The sequence below is a fragment of the Rissa tridactyla genome, chromosome 6, assembly GCF_028500815.1.
Source record: "Rissa tridactyla isolate bRisTri1 chromosome 6, bRisTri1.patW.cur.20221130, whole genome shotgun sequence".
In the NCBI taxonomy this organism is placed as follows: Eukaryota; Metazoa; Chordata; class Aves; order Charadriiformes; family Laridae; genus Rissa; species Rissa tridactyla.
In genome coordinates this window covers 28,791,673-28,804,096 of record NC_071471.1, presented here as the reverse complement: position 1 = coordinate 28,804,096, position 12,424 = coordinate 28,791,673, and the positions used below count along the sequence as shown (strand labels likewise).

The 12,424-nt window shown below is 50.5% G+C and overlaps 1 protein-coding gene across 1 annotated transcript in view; it reads left to right on the top strand.

Annotated features, from left to right (window-relative positions):
* The window catches only part of TP63 (tumor protein p63), a 106,050-nt gene extending 105,183 nt beyond the window's left edge, over window positions 1-867 (top strand). The window contains exon 14 of the mRNA XM_054205696.1: window positions 443-867. Within this exon, the coding sequence (XP_054061671.1) occupies window positions 443-739 (297 nt within the window). The 3' untranslated portion in view covers window positions 740-867. The remainder of the gene's footprint in view (window positions 1-442) is intronic.
* Window positions 868-12,424: the final 11,557 nt, after the last annotated feature.

Below are 12,424 nucleotides of genomic sequence, written 5' to 3'. Positions count from 1 at the left end.
GCTCAGACTTGGATATTAAGATCCTTTTGCAGGTTTTGAAATAAGCACGGAAGTTTTCAAAGACGTTCAACGTCTGCAGCCCAGCATCCCCCCCAACAGACAACCAGCAGATACCCCTGAGGTTGTCTTGGAGGCCTTGCAGTCCAGTTCAACATCTATCTTTAGAACACCATATCTTATGCATGAACGCATGTTTTCTGTAACTTCAAAACAGACCTTGTGTCATTAGCCCTTACTGCCTCATGGCTACACATGCTTGTTCAGAAGTGAACCACCACCTTCAGGATTAGTGGTTTGTCTTCTACAGTGCATGATGGCCATCTGGATTTTAGCAGCTTTGTTGGTTAATAGGCATTTGCCGGGTGGCCCAGAGGCTGCTTCTACTCCCAGAGCCCAGCTTGCCCAGTGACTGCCCTGTTAAGCTCTCCACCTTACCTTGCAGGATCTGGTGAGCCTCAAGATCCCAGAGCAGTTCCGCCATGCCATCTGGAAGGGCATCCTGGACCACCGACAGCTCCATGACTTCTCCTCCCCTCCCCACCTCCTGCGCACCCCCAGCGGCGCCTCCACCGTCAGTGTGGGCTCCAGTGAAACCCGGGGAGAGCGGGTCATCGATGCGGTCCGCTTCACGCTTCGGCAGACCATTTCCTTCCCGCCCCGTGACGAATGGAATGACTTCAACTTCGACATGGATGCCCGGCGCAACAAACAGCAACGCATCAAGGAGGAAGGGGAGTGAGCCCCGCGGACCCCTCTCCACCCTGCCTCGGCCACAAACTGCTCAGCCCTTCATTTGTCTTCCTTCTGCTTGGTACTGCACCCCTGGACAAAGGGCGGAGGGAACCTTCTTGCTCATTCATGCTAGGTTATGCCCTTGATGCTGTCTAGGTCATACTCCTGGACCGCGACCTCCACCCCAGCTCTTGCAAGGGGAAGAGCTGAGCGAAGGGGGAAGGCGGGTGGTATTTCCTTGAAAGCCGTTGACCTTCTCGAGAAGGTGGTGTTCTTGTTTCATGTTTTCCTTTGGGGAGAGGGCTTCTTTTCTTGACTTTTGAATCCTCGCACACCTTGTGGGCATCCTGACCTGCAAACTTGTCTCTCTCATCCAGCGATCCTGCTTTGAAACGCAGGAAGGTTAAAGTAATTTTTTAAAAAGAAAAAAAAATAAAAAACAACCAACGCAAAAAACAACCAACCCCCAAAATCCCCAACCTTGAAACAAAATGCAAAAAAACCCAAAGGCACCAAACCCTGAACTGGTAGTTCATCCGAAAAATAAATGGGAATCGGTCTGCTGAACGTTGCACTTAAACAGCCTCTTCCCACGGAGCTGAGTGCTCTGTTCATGTGTAATATTCTCCAGCGGAGACAGCACATGCACTTTGCTGGGCAGGCCAGCGCTTACGGCCACCTGCAACCCACTTTTTCCTTTTCCTTTGCCTTCTCTGGGGGAAAAAAAACAACCTGCTGTCTCTTCTTGTTTTGAATTCACATTCATGTGTCCTGGCTTGCTTTTTCAGGATATAATTGCAAATACAGCCATCTGCCGCTCCTAACTTCTGTTCGCCACCCAACCATTAGCCATTCTGTGCAACTACTGACATTTAAGCTAGAGAATTAGGCTTTGCCACATATGTAGCCTGGCTAGTTTAGCATGAGGATTTGCCTGCCTAACCTCCAGTTGAACAGAGGACCAACTGAGAGCTACACACTGATTTTTAGGGCTTCATCTATCCTACACCCGGACAATCTTTTATTTAGACCATGCTAGATTGGTTTCCTGCCAAGTAGAACTGTCTATAGATATATATGTAATAGGCTGGAGCCTGTTGTGGTTAGTTGCCGGTGACTATAAACTAAGTGATGAGCAACTAGAAGTGGAGAGTAAAACAAGAACGAAATTTCCAGCTGCCTTGAAACAAGGACCAGTTCCTGGTAATATGAGTGTTGCTACTGAAAAATAGTCGTGTTTACATGAGAAATTGGTTTTTCTCTGTTTTTTTTCTTTATTGGTTCTACAGCAGCTGTGTTCTGAGGCATTTCCTCTGACTGCCAGTGTTCCTGTGGACAAGGAACTGAACAGAGTGCGTGTTTTCACATTCATATAGGCCAAGGTAGTGAGACGCTAACCTACACAAAACAAACCTTACCTGAGGAGCTTGGCTCAACACAGCTTCTTTCAAGTTGGCTTGCTCTTTTTAACAGTAAGCTTGTCTTTTTTTTTTTTTTTTTTTTTTTTTTTGGCTGGGGAAAGATGAAAAAACCAGCTTAAATGACTTGTCATCCTACCTGGCTACAACCAAATAGTCTCGTTTCAATGCAGCGGCTGTTTTCTGGGCCCTGCTGTGTGCCACGTATTTCATTACAGTCCGATATTGTTAGCATCCTCCTCCATCTGCCTGTTTTGCCAGGTCAATGTTGCATTCAAAGACTGCCTTTCGGTAACTGTGCAAAAGCCTATTTTGGATAGCTCTAAATGGTAATGCAAGATGGTTACCCTGTAAAGTGTGTATATAAATATTTTTTTGTATGTGTAATTTTTGTTTCCTACAGCATAACATGCCAATTTTTACTTCTTCTTGGGCTACCGGGTCTGACAGAACCACAATGAAATGTTGTTTGTTTTCTGTTGTTTTTTTTTTAATTATTATTTTTATGCCGAACGCTTACAGTATACTGTGTAACAAATTACCACTGGACAGATGTATTTGTATTTTTCATACTGAGATTCCTGTGTTACTTTGCAGCTGAGGGGGGAGGGGGCAGGTACTGAAAGCCTGTTTTATCATTTTATTTTGTAACACTTCAAAGACCAGCGTCCTAGATTTCAAAGTATTTAACATGCTCAGTGTGAAAACTTACTATGTTGTCTTTTTTTTTTTTTTTTTTTTTTTTTTCTCCTATATGCTACAAAAGAAGCGAGTCCTCCTGCTCTTGACTTGATGCAAGAATTAATTCAGCGGGGCAGTGTTAGTGCGGGGGAAAGAGTTAGTGCAGGTACTCTGCAAATTCCTGGAGGTGAACTAGGTTGTGCCCTTCTCGCCTCCGAGGTTTTGCATCTCCATTGTGTAATCCTTCTGAGCTGCTTCAGTATTTTACAGATATTGATGCAAAAATACCATTGTTTTAGGAACTAGGAAGCTTCTGACTATAAAGGTAAATGCAACTAATGCTGTGCCCAGAGTCTGGGTGCAAGAACTTCAGTATCTGCTTTTCAACTCAGCAGTGAGATGGAGCTTTTCTGCTGCATCACTAATGATCAAAATATATGCTGTGAAAACCTTCTTTCTACTGTATACCACTATGGAGCCCACCTCTGTATAACTGGAATCTTCAAGTGAGTTTGAACTGCTGTAGCTTTTACCCTCCCCTGTAGAGCTGTGATTTTTTTTTTTGTTTGTTTTTGTTGTTGTTTTGATACATCCAAGCGTATGGGTTAATTGAGCTGAGAATCTGCCAATGCTTGTAGCAATGACAGCGTTGACTGCACCAAGACCTGTGTGTGTTTTGGAACACCTTGTTGTTCAAGTCAATGAAAATAAAAGCCAAATTGAAAATGACACCGAGTTCCCACAGAGCTTCTTTTCTTGCCTGTGCACCTTTTTGGAAGTGAGCAGGAGACTTTGCTGCTGCTTTCTCCTCTGAGCACCTGGGGCTTAGTGCACGCTTTGGCCTTGAGTGCAGTTTTCTCATCCCCACACCATCCGTGTCACAAGGATGTGTTATAAGGTGCCATCACGCACCCCTCTGCCTTCTTTGTGGCAGATCTGATGGGTCAGCCCCTGGTAAGCCTCTTGCTGAAATCATAGAATCATAGAACGGTTAGGGTTGGAAGGGACCTTAAAGATCATCTAGTTCCAACACCCCTTGCCATGGGCAGGGACACCTCCCACTAGACTAAATGTGAAGTCTTGTGGCTTTTATGTCATTTGCATGGCTCTTTTTTTGTTCTTTCATCAGGTTTCTTTATTCTGTTTCTGAGCAGAACACCGGGAAGTGCCCTGTGTTCAATGTCCCGCTCAAATGCGATGGAGCTGTGACTGCTGTGTGCCCTGGCCGGGGGGAGGGAAGGCGGGCGTTGAGCAGGCAGCGTCAGCGCTGCCCTTTCCTACCTCCACACTTGTGAAATAGCCTTGCACAGCTATCTCCACCACTCCGCTCAGAGCTTGGGGAGGTTTGTCCTCCTTATTTAATGTAAACTAAGGCTTCGTGCATCACCCTGTGCATCCCCTCTCCTACCAAAGATGTTTCCTTTTCCTTTGCATCTCAGTTCCTCTTTCAAGGATTTGGAAGAAAAGCAGCTTGGACCCAGTGGGGTGGCTGTCCTGAAAGTGATGGAGTGGCCTCCATCGTGCAGGGGCTTCAGTCTGTCTATGGACCACCGTGTCAACAGCCCAGCTTCATCTTGATGCTTGATGATGTTAAAGGTCCTTTACAACCTCAGCAATTCTATGAGTCTATCAGTGGTTTTTGTATGGGGCCACACGTCTCTCCCTCTCTTACAGTTTTCTTGGGTTATGGTTGGGGGAGGGGGCTTGGGAATGGGAAGTCAAAAAAAAAAACAAAACCCTGCAAAGATCTTGAAAGGGGAAAAAGCTTCCCTTTTCCTCTGGGAAAAGGGGGAATTTTACTACTGGGGGAGGGAACAGCTGCCTGGTTTCTTTGGTTCTGGTCACTGTTTCTTTTCCTTTTTCCAAAGGATTGGAGAAGCAGTTGCCTCTGGATATCAATATCCGGAGGCATCGGTTCCCTGGTTCCACTCTGACAGTCAGGGATTGCTTGAATGTGACGTTAAAAAACTGGCATGTTGTCTTCAAAGAGAGAAGTGCTACTATAATGACTGCAAGAACGTGCTGTTTCAGGTGATGGACTCCTTGCATCTAGAAGAGCAAGCTGGGTCAGGTAAAAGAAGATTTCAGTTTCCATTAACCAGGTAGGCTTGAAACACGTTTGCTGATGGTTACAATTCCTGACTGCTGTGATCTACTTTTGCATTGCTTATGTTACAGCAAGGGTTTCAGTACTGAGGAATCCTAAGCTTGTGCTCTCCCTTTTGCCCTCCACCCATACCCTCTGGAATTTTGTCTTTGGATATTGGGATGCTTCGTATGCAGGCATGAAATTTTCAGGGCAGGGATCCATCACAAGCTTCCAACTGTGTTTTGCAAGCCTGGGTGGACCTCTGAAGACATGCATATGCCCTTCTATGTTGTTTTCTAAGTGTGCTGAAGCTAGCAGTCCCCTGGAATGAAACTTATCCGGACACAACAGAACTTGGCAAACATCTGAGTGGAGCCTGTGAAGGGTGTCTCGCTCATCACGTTCTTCCTGTCCTGTGTGGCTTAGCAGAAATCCCTGCCTTCCTGATGGCAAAATGGTCGCCTGCACTGCAGTGGGGGGTTTGCAGGACCTGACCTCCCACTCTGCCTCTTTGCAAGTTGTTTCTTACTGGGAAAACCATTTGGGCACCCCAGCCCTAGCGCCAAGCAGGAGCTTGGGCTCTTTGTCCTTCTGATTTACTGAGCTATAAAATGTGTAGCTTATCCCAAGCGCTGTGTGAAGGTTAGGGAGGAGCTACGTCAGGCTGTGCTTTAGTCCCGCAAAGCTCCCTTGCATGGGCTGCTCTGTGGGGCAGCGGTGCATGGCCACTACCCAGAAGTGGAGCGTGGCCACCTGGGCACGGGCCATGCCTATGCTGAGCCTTCACCAGGCAGGTTTGGCAAACAGCCTTGCCTGGCTGCCAGGCTCGAGCTGGTGGTTTCTGGGTCCTGAGCTGTTTTGACTCTCTGTGACCCATGACAGCAGTGAATCACTTCCTGAGTGTATAGCAAAAGGGGGAGGCTGGAGTTTTGGAGCCAGATACACTGCCCATGAAGGTCAAATGAACTGGAGGGAAGCTAATCTTTATACTCTGTTGGCAAGGACCGGCTGTAGCTTTCTCCCAGCTTGCTTCCATAAGATTAAGGAGCCAAAATTTTACTCAGAGGTATATGGCAGCAGCCATTTGTTACAGCTTTGCTCTCCTGATCTGGGCCCCATGGGCTGGTCACTTTTCCTTATATGCCCATCCTCTCCCAGCTGTGTATACTATCCCTTCAGCACAAGGTCTTAACATCAGCCCTGTGGAACCAGGTGGTTTTGCTTTTGTGTGTATGTGTATTTCAATTAGTAGGTGCCTGTCATTCAGTGAGGACTTGGAGCCCCTCCACCTGCTCGTGGATGTTGCAGGGCTGCCCATCGCAGCCATGCCCTGCTGCAGGGGAAGTGCGGCTGTGTGCTTCCTTGGCTCAAACTGGTCAAAGTCCATTTTTGGGGGAGGTGGGGGGATCAGCTAGTTTTGTTAAAATGCTTTGACTTCCTTGTAAACACTCCTACAGTGTCACGCGCTTTGTTTTAAGGAAACATCAGCTCTGCCTTCATGAAGCGAGCCAGATGCCTGGGACCACTGGTGAGTGGTCCTGGAAGGACCTGGAAGGTCTCACTGGAAAGGCAATGTGAGATTGGGGGGCAGGAGATGCAGGATTTAGGGTGGGACGAGGGGGCTGCAGCTGCAGCCCCAGGGCATGGGCAAGCACTGAGGGGCATCTCTGGGGATGGTGTACAGTGACTGTGTGCCTGAAGCATTAAAGCCAAGGGCTGAAGGGTCCCAGCCGCACACGAGGGCATTGCTTGCGGCCAACATGTTTCTGCCTTGGTGTCTGTGGTCACAGCAGTACCACACTTGGCTCTGCTCCCACAGCAACATCAGACACAGGCCCATGGGCAACTGGGTTTCAACTTGATAGCTCTAAGATTGTTTGGTAAGAGTCTTCATGCAGCATTCAGCTGAGTTTCTCACTGCCGTTGCAGTGCGCTGCCCTTTGCATGCAGTGATAATGTGACCACTGCAGCTGGTGGCTTTTTTGGCTGTGCCGCCTCCCTGGACGATGGGGATACATGCTCCAACAGGAGGTGGGTGCCTCCTGGCATGCTCAGCAATTACTCACAGGCAGCTGGGCTGATACCAACCATTACAGCATGCAAGGGAGATGCTTACATTGTCTCTCCCAACTGCCTAGGGTAGGAGATTAGGCTTCCTGCATCATCAGTGGCAAAAAAGTCCCTGGGGTGCCGTTCAGAGCATATTAGCTTCCCACTCTGAATCATGCCCTGGAAGATGTTGTCTCATTATTGGCATCAAGGCCAAGGGAAGACTAACCTTTAAGCTTGTTTGTTAATATTAAGCAGCACAGCTCAGCCTGTGCACTCAGCTTTGCTGAGCTCCTAAGGCTTGTGGCTGCACCACGAGAGACACTCTCATGGCACAGCCATGTGCAATCCCGTGGCAGGGCTCTGCGTGCGGTAAAGAAACTGGTGCAGGGTCTGAAGAGAAAAAGGGAAAAAACTGAAATAAAATAGATCGGCAGTCCTGGGGAAGAGATGATGCTTTTCCTCTTCTGTTTTAACTGACAGCACTCTCGAAATGAGTGTCTAGCAGCAGACTTAAAAAAAAGAGCGAGAAAGAAAGAGTACAAATCCAATCTGGCATTAAAAACAAACAAAAAGAAAAAATTGAGACAACGGGAGATCTGGCTGCACTGAAGCCAAGGCGCTTCCGAGTACATAATCTCCCACCCCGTTGGTTCCTCTGTGAAAGGGATTTGTAATGCGGTCTTCATAAAAAAAGAAAAAAGTCTAAAAGTGCGGAGGGCAGCGGTGATGCGCAGCCCCGCCGAGCCGAGCGCAGCCGGGCGGAGCCGGGCGGGCGGCGGCCGCGCTGCCCGGGGAGCCACTGCCCTCTAGCGGCATCCGCTCCGGGCCCGGCCCTGCTCCGAGCACCGGGGGCTGCTCTGCCGCCGGCAGCACGAAGTAGGGGTGCAGGGACTTGCTGCAGCCGCGGGTGGCTGTGGCTGGCCCGATGGGACCGGGGCGGGTGGAGGCTCATGGTGCCTGCCCTCCTCCTGCCGCCCTTGTGGTCCCTTGCTCCCCGCCACAGGCAGGTGCAACCCGAATCACCCCCTCTCAGCTCCCCAAACAGCTCCTACGCTCTCAGCATGGACATGCGTTTTATAACACTGCCTTTTTCAACACCTTTCCCCTCACATCCCGCATGTAAGAGCTGCAGCGGCAGCACTTGTCTGTTTATTTTGCAGGGGTGGAATAAGCAAGTGACCTATTGGTGTTTTAAATCAACTTTTACTCTTGGGAAAGTTGCTGCTCTCCTGCCCTTTGCTGTGCACCCAGGGCATCCCCGGTGTCGTGCCCATGCCAACCAACACCAGCACAAATAAGAAATTTAGAAGGCGAAGACCAAAAACCACTACCTGCCAAACCGGGAGAGTCAACTGCTCTCACCCCAGGCAGCTCGTGGGTGCAGAAAGCCTGAAGCTGTGCCCTCCATTGGTGAACCCTCTGCCCAGAGATGCCTCCAGAGCCTACCCCCCCAAGAGGCTGGTTGGAGGCAGGCAATCCTGCATGGTTACCCTATGCTGCAACACCCTGCAGCCACGGCCAGCGTGCAGCAGCACCCTGGGCCCCCAGCACCATGCGTGCCCTGCCCAAGGGCATGAGAGGTGCTCCACCTTCCCTCCACGCACACACACAGAGCTTGGCTGCAAAAGTTCTCCTCACCAGAGCGATACGCATCTCTTCTTCCAGCTGAGAAAATACCACCAGGTATTTTGCAGGGAGCACACGCCGCAGCCAGGAACTCCCACAGCAGCACCTGGCTGGAGCACTGGTGGCTGGCTCCGGGCTCCCACGCCGCCGCGGGAGCCAGCTCAGCCAGTCTGGGTGGGGAGCCCGGCACCCCGCCAGGGACAACCTGCCTGCGGCACCCAGCACCCCACTGTTCACCTGCATGGCTCTGCAGGGTGCTGTGCACCGAGGGGGGCTCTCCCTGGGGGCTCCCCGCGGGCTGTTGGATCGGAGGCCATGAGCTGGCTCCAGCTCAGTTTGCTGGTGCGTACTGTAAAATCTTGCCCTGCTCGTTTGGCCCACGTGTGGGTCTGCCCCAGGCGATGCCAAACGTGAGAGCAGCTCCCAAGCACTGGGCAGGCACCCCATGTTTGCAGCTCCCAAGGAGAAGCTGGGGAGCTGGAGAAGATGGCATCCAGCTTGGCAGGCAGGTGGGGAAGGATGAGCTGTACTGGCAGTCATAGGCAGCGTTTGTGCAGGATCTGGGCTCCAGGGCCATGTCCTGCCCACGCAGGCTCCTCTGCTCAGCACTGAGGTGTCCCCAGTGCTCACTCCTGCCCTGGCCTCCATGTCCCAGCCCAGTTTTCCCGGCTGGGGTGGCAGTGGCCTGCTGGGAGCCCAGAGGAAAGAGTGCCCAAACCACTCATTTGCACACAAAGGTGTGAGCTGGGTGCTCGGCTCCCAGGTGTGGACAAGTGTTTGCCAGGCGTTTCTTTCCAGTTATTCATCATTCAGTCCAAGTGTTTCCAGGCTCTCTCCTACTTGGCCATCTCCAGTCTTTACCTGCACTTCCTTTCCCCCATCAGCAGCTGCAATATGAAGCTGGGCAGGAGCAGGTCTGAAAGGGGAGATGGTGCAGTGGTGCCTTGGTCCCTTGGAAGGGATTTTTTGGCTCTGTCCTAGAGCACTGAACTCTGGCAAGGTGTTCTCCAGTTTTCTAGGAGAGCCTCTGATTTCCTCCAGTGCTTCCTGAGCTTCCTAAATGGCACCCCAGGGAATCTGCTGACTTTTTCCTATTTTCTTCCTGACGTTGGTTTTGTTAGCTGTTTTTGTGGGTTTTTTTTTTGTTTTGTTTTGTTTTCCCAAATCCTTCTGTGAGCCTCTGATTAATTCAACTTCTGATTCCTTGTAAATTGCCTCTGGAGACAACGCTGAAGATTTCTACACATGTGATCCATCTTCTTCTTGGCTGCATAGTCCTCAGTGCTGGAATTGGGTAAGAAATGTTACAACAGATCCTAGTGCTCTGTAGCAGGGATGTTAGGAAACAAAAATATTGCACAGTGCTGCGTGAAAAACTCTTTGATTAATTAAAGGCGTGGGTGGCTACACAATTGCATCAAATTCCCCTTTCGCCATGGCGAAACGCGAGATAAATGCATTGATTCCTTATTGCGAGGACAGGGTCAAGCAGCCCTTGCTGAACCTGGAGAGAGCTGCCAACCTGAAGGTGAACGTGCGTATTTTCACGGAGGTGTTTGTCAGAGAAACAAGAGGTAACGGGTCACCTCCAGCACAAGGTGCCTAGAAGGTGCTGCAAAGCCCATGGGTACGAAGCCTGGCCCCAGAGCAGGGTCCAGCACCCTTCCCCCAGGGCAGTATTTGGCCCTCTGAAGGCTGATGCAGAGCTCCCGTGCGCTGAGCAAATACCCAGCCCTGAGCATCGGCGCATCTGAGCTGGTCCCTTCCCTTCTGGCATTTGGGCTCTGGCCTGAGCCTCAAACCCACAACATCCTTGGAAAGTCCTGAGCAGGGCTTCCCTTTTCTAGAGGAGCAGCCTGTGGTGGTGCCTGCCTGCCGCTGAGGGTGACAGATGGAGGACACAGGCCTCACTGTTTGCTTTCCCTAGAGAAAAGTTTTCTTCCTGCTTTAAGAGCTATGGGTAGCAAGACAGTTAGTTCTACTATAGTTTACATTCTAGCCTTTATCGCTGCTTAATTAAAGACTTGAACAGAAGGAAGCTAGTGTTTAGGAGCTATCAGCGGGTGGGATTGTGCTGTGCATTGAGGTTAAGGGCTCCCAGTAAAAACACATGCACCAAACCCACACACAAACTCCATTTGCACAACCCTAACAGCAGCCGCTCGGCTTGCCCCAGAGAAGAGATGGCTGAACGTGTTCCACCTGGCCCTGAACCTTATCATTTCACCCAAGGGGAAAATATTAGCAAGCACCCATTAAGGCAAGTACATTATTGTCAGTCCATGGGCAGCAGCTGTCTCAGATTATTTCAGCCTTGCCTCAGAGGTGAGGAAATTGGACATGACTGAAAGCCCTGCCAGGGATGCCAGCAGCCAGCTGAAGACAGGCAGGTGAGGAGGTGAAGGTGAAGGCCCTCTGCGTCCCATGCAGGCTGCGACTGGTGTGGCTGTCTGGAAGGGTCTCAGGAGCAGAGAGAGAAGACTGAAATCTGATTTTTAATTTTTTTCTGTTGTTTTTGTAGGGCTGTCCCCATGGCCAGGATGCAGCACAGAGTTACTGCGGCATTTCACAGAAGATGAAGTCCAGGCAGAGAGTCTGGCTGGGAAGACATGGAGCGCAGACTGCAGCACTTGACTCTTTTTCACATCTTCAGGAGGAACAGAGTAGAGCCTTCCTTCTGCTCCATCTGAAGTAAAGTGATGCTGGGCCCAAGGAGCATGCTGGTTAACCCTTGCACCCTTGCATGCCTGGTTGGGCCAGGGCATCTGGAATACCTTTGAGAAGGCACTCAACTGGTTGAGACAGCCAAGTGAACCCAGTGAGGCTGCAGAAAAGGGTGCCCAAGACAGACAGCTATACTAATACAGCCAAATTTCCTAAGCCTGGTTTTCTTCCCATTCATGTTGCTTTAGCTGGTTGGCAGCATCTGCCTTGCAAGTGAGAGAAGAGCAATGCTGGCCGGGTTGGCCAGGCGTGACAGGGAGAATTATAGAACCATAGAATCATAGAATGTGTTGGGTTGGAAGGGACCTTTGAAGGTCATCTAGTCCAACCCCCCTGTAGTAAGCAGGGACATCTTCAACTAGGTCGGAGAAGGTCTGGGTGATGTTCCCAGAGCTGGCCTGTGTTCCCAGGCAGCACCCTGTCCTTTTCCCCCTCCCAGGGCAGAACAGAAGGACCCCTCCGGTGCATTTAGCCCTGTTCATATCGAGTGTGTCTGCAAGGCAGAGCTACCTTCAGACTACCATGGCCCAGCAGCATGGTGACTAATGACTTGCAGAGCTGCTGAGGAAGGAGAAATCAAAGAGCCCTGTTGGGTTTTCCTGAAAACTAGAAGGTATTCAGGAGAAATCAGCAGCAGCTGTGTTAGCCCTTGGGAAGAGTGGAAGTGCTGGCGACGAGATGCAGTTTAGACTTTGAAGGCAGCAGCAGAGCCCAAGGCAGTGCCCGGGGTGTGCCGTGCAGCACTTGGGTCTCCCATACATGCTGGTACTACTCGGTCTTCACAGCTGGGGCAAGGAGGTGCTGAGGGATGGTAACTCTTCTGCATAGCCCGGAGCATGGGCTAACCAGCAGGAGCTTCTGACCTGGAAATTTTCTTTTGCTGCTGGGCCCATCACGAGAGGAGGAGAGATGTTTGTTATCTTTTGTTTAGTGGCGCCAGCGGTTGAGCAAGAGGAGCGGGAGGCCGGCTGCCGGCATCTGTATTCATGCCATCCAGAGCTCCGACCTAACCCTGCTGGGCGGAGGACTCACAGTCTTGGTCACGTTCCTGGTATGGCGTATCTCACCTTTTGTTTCAGTGTAATTAGTCTGAAAAGGGAGA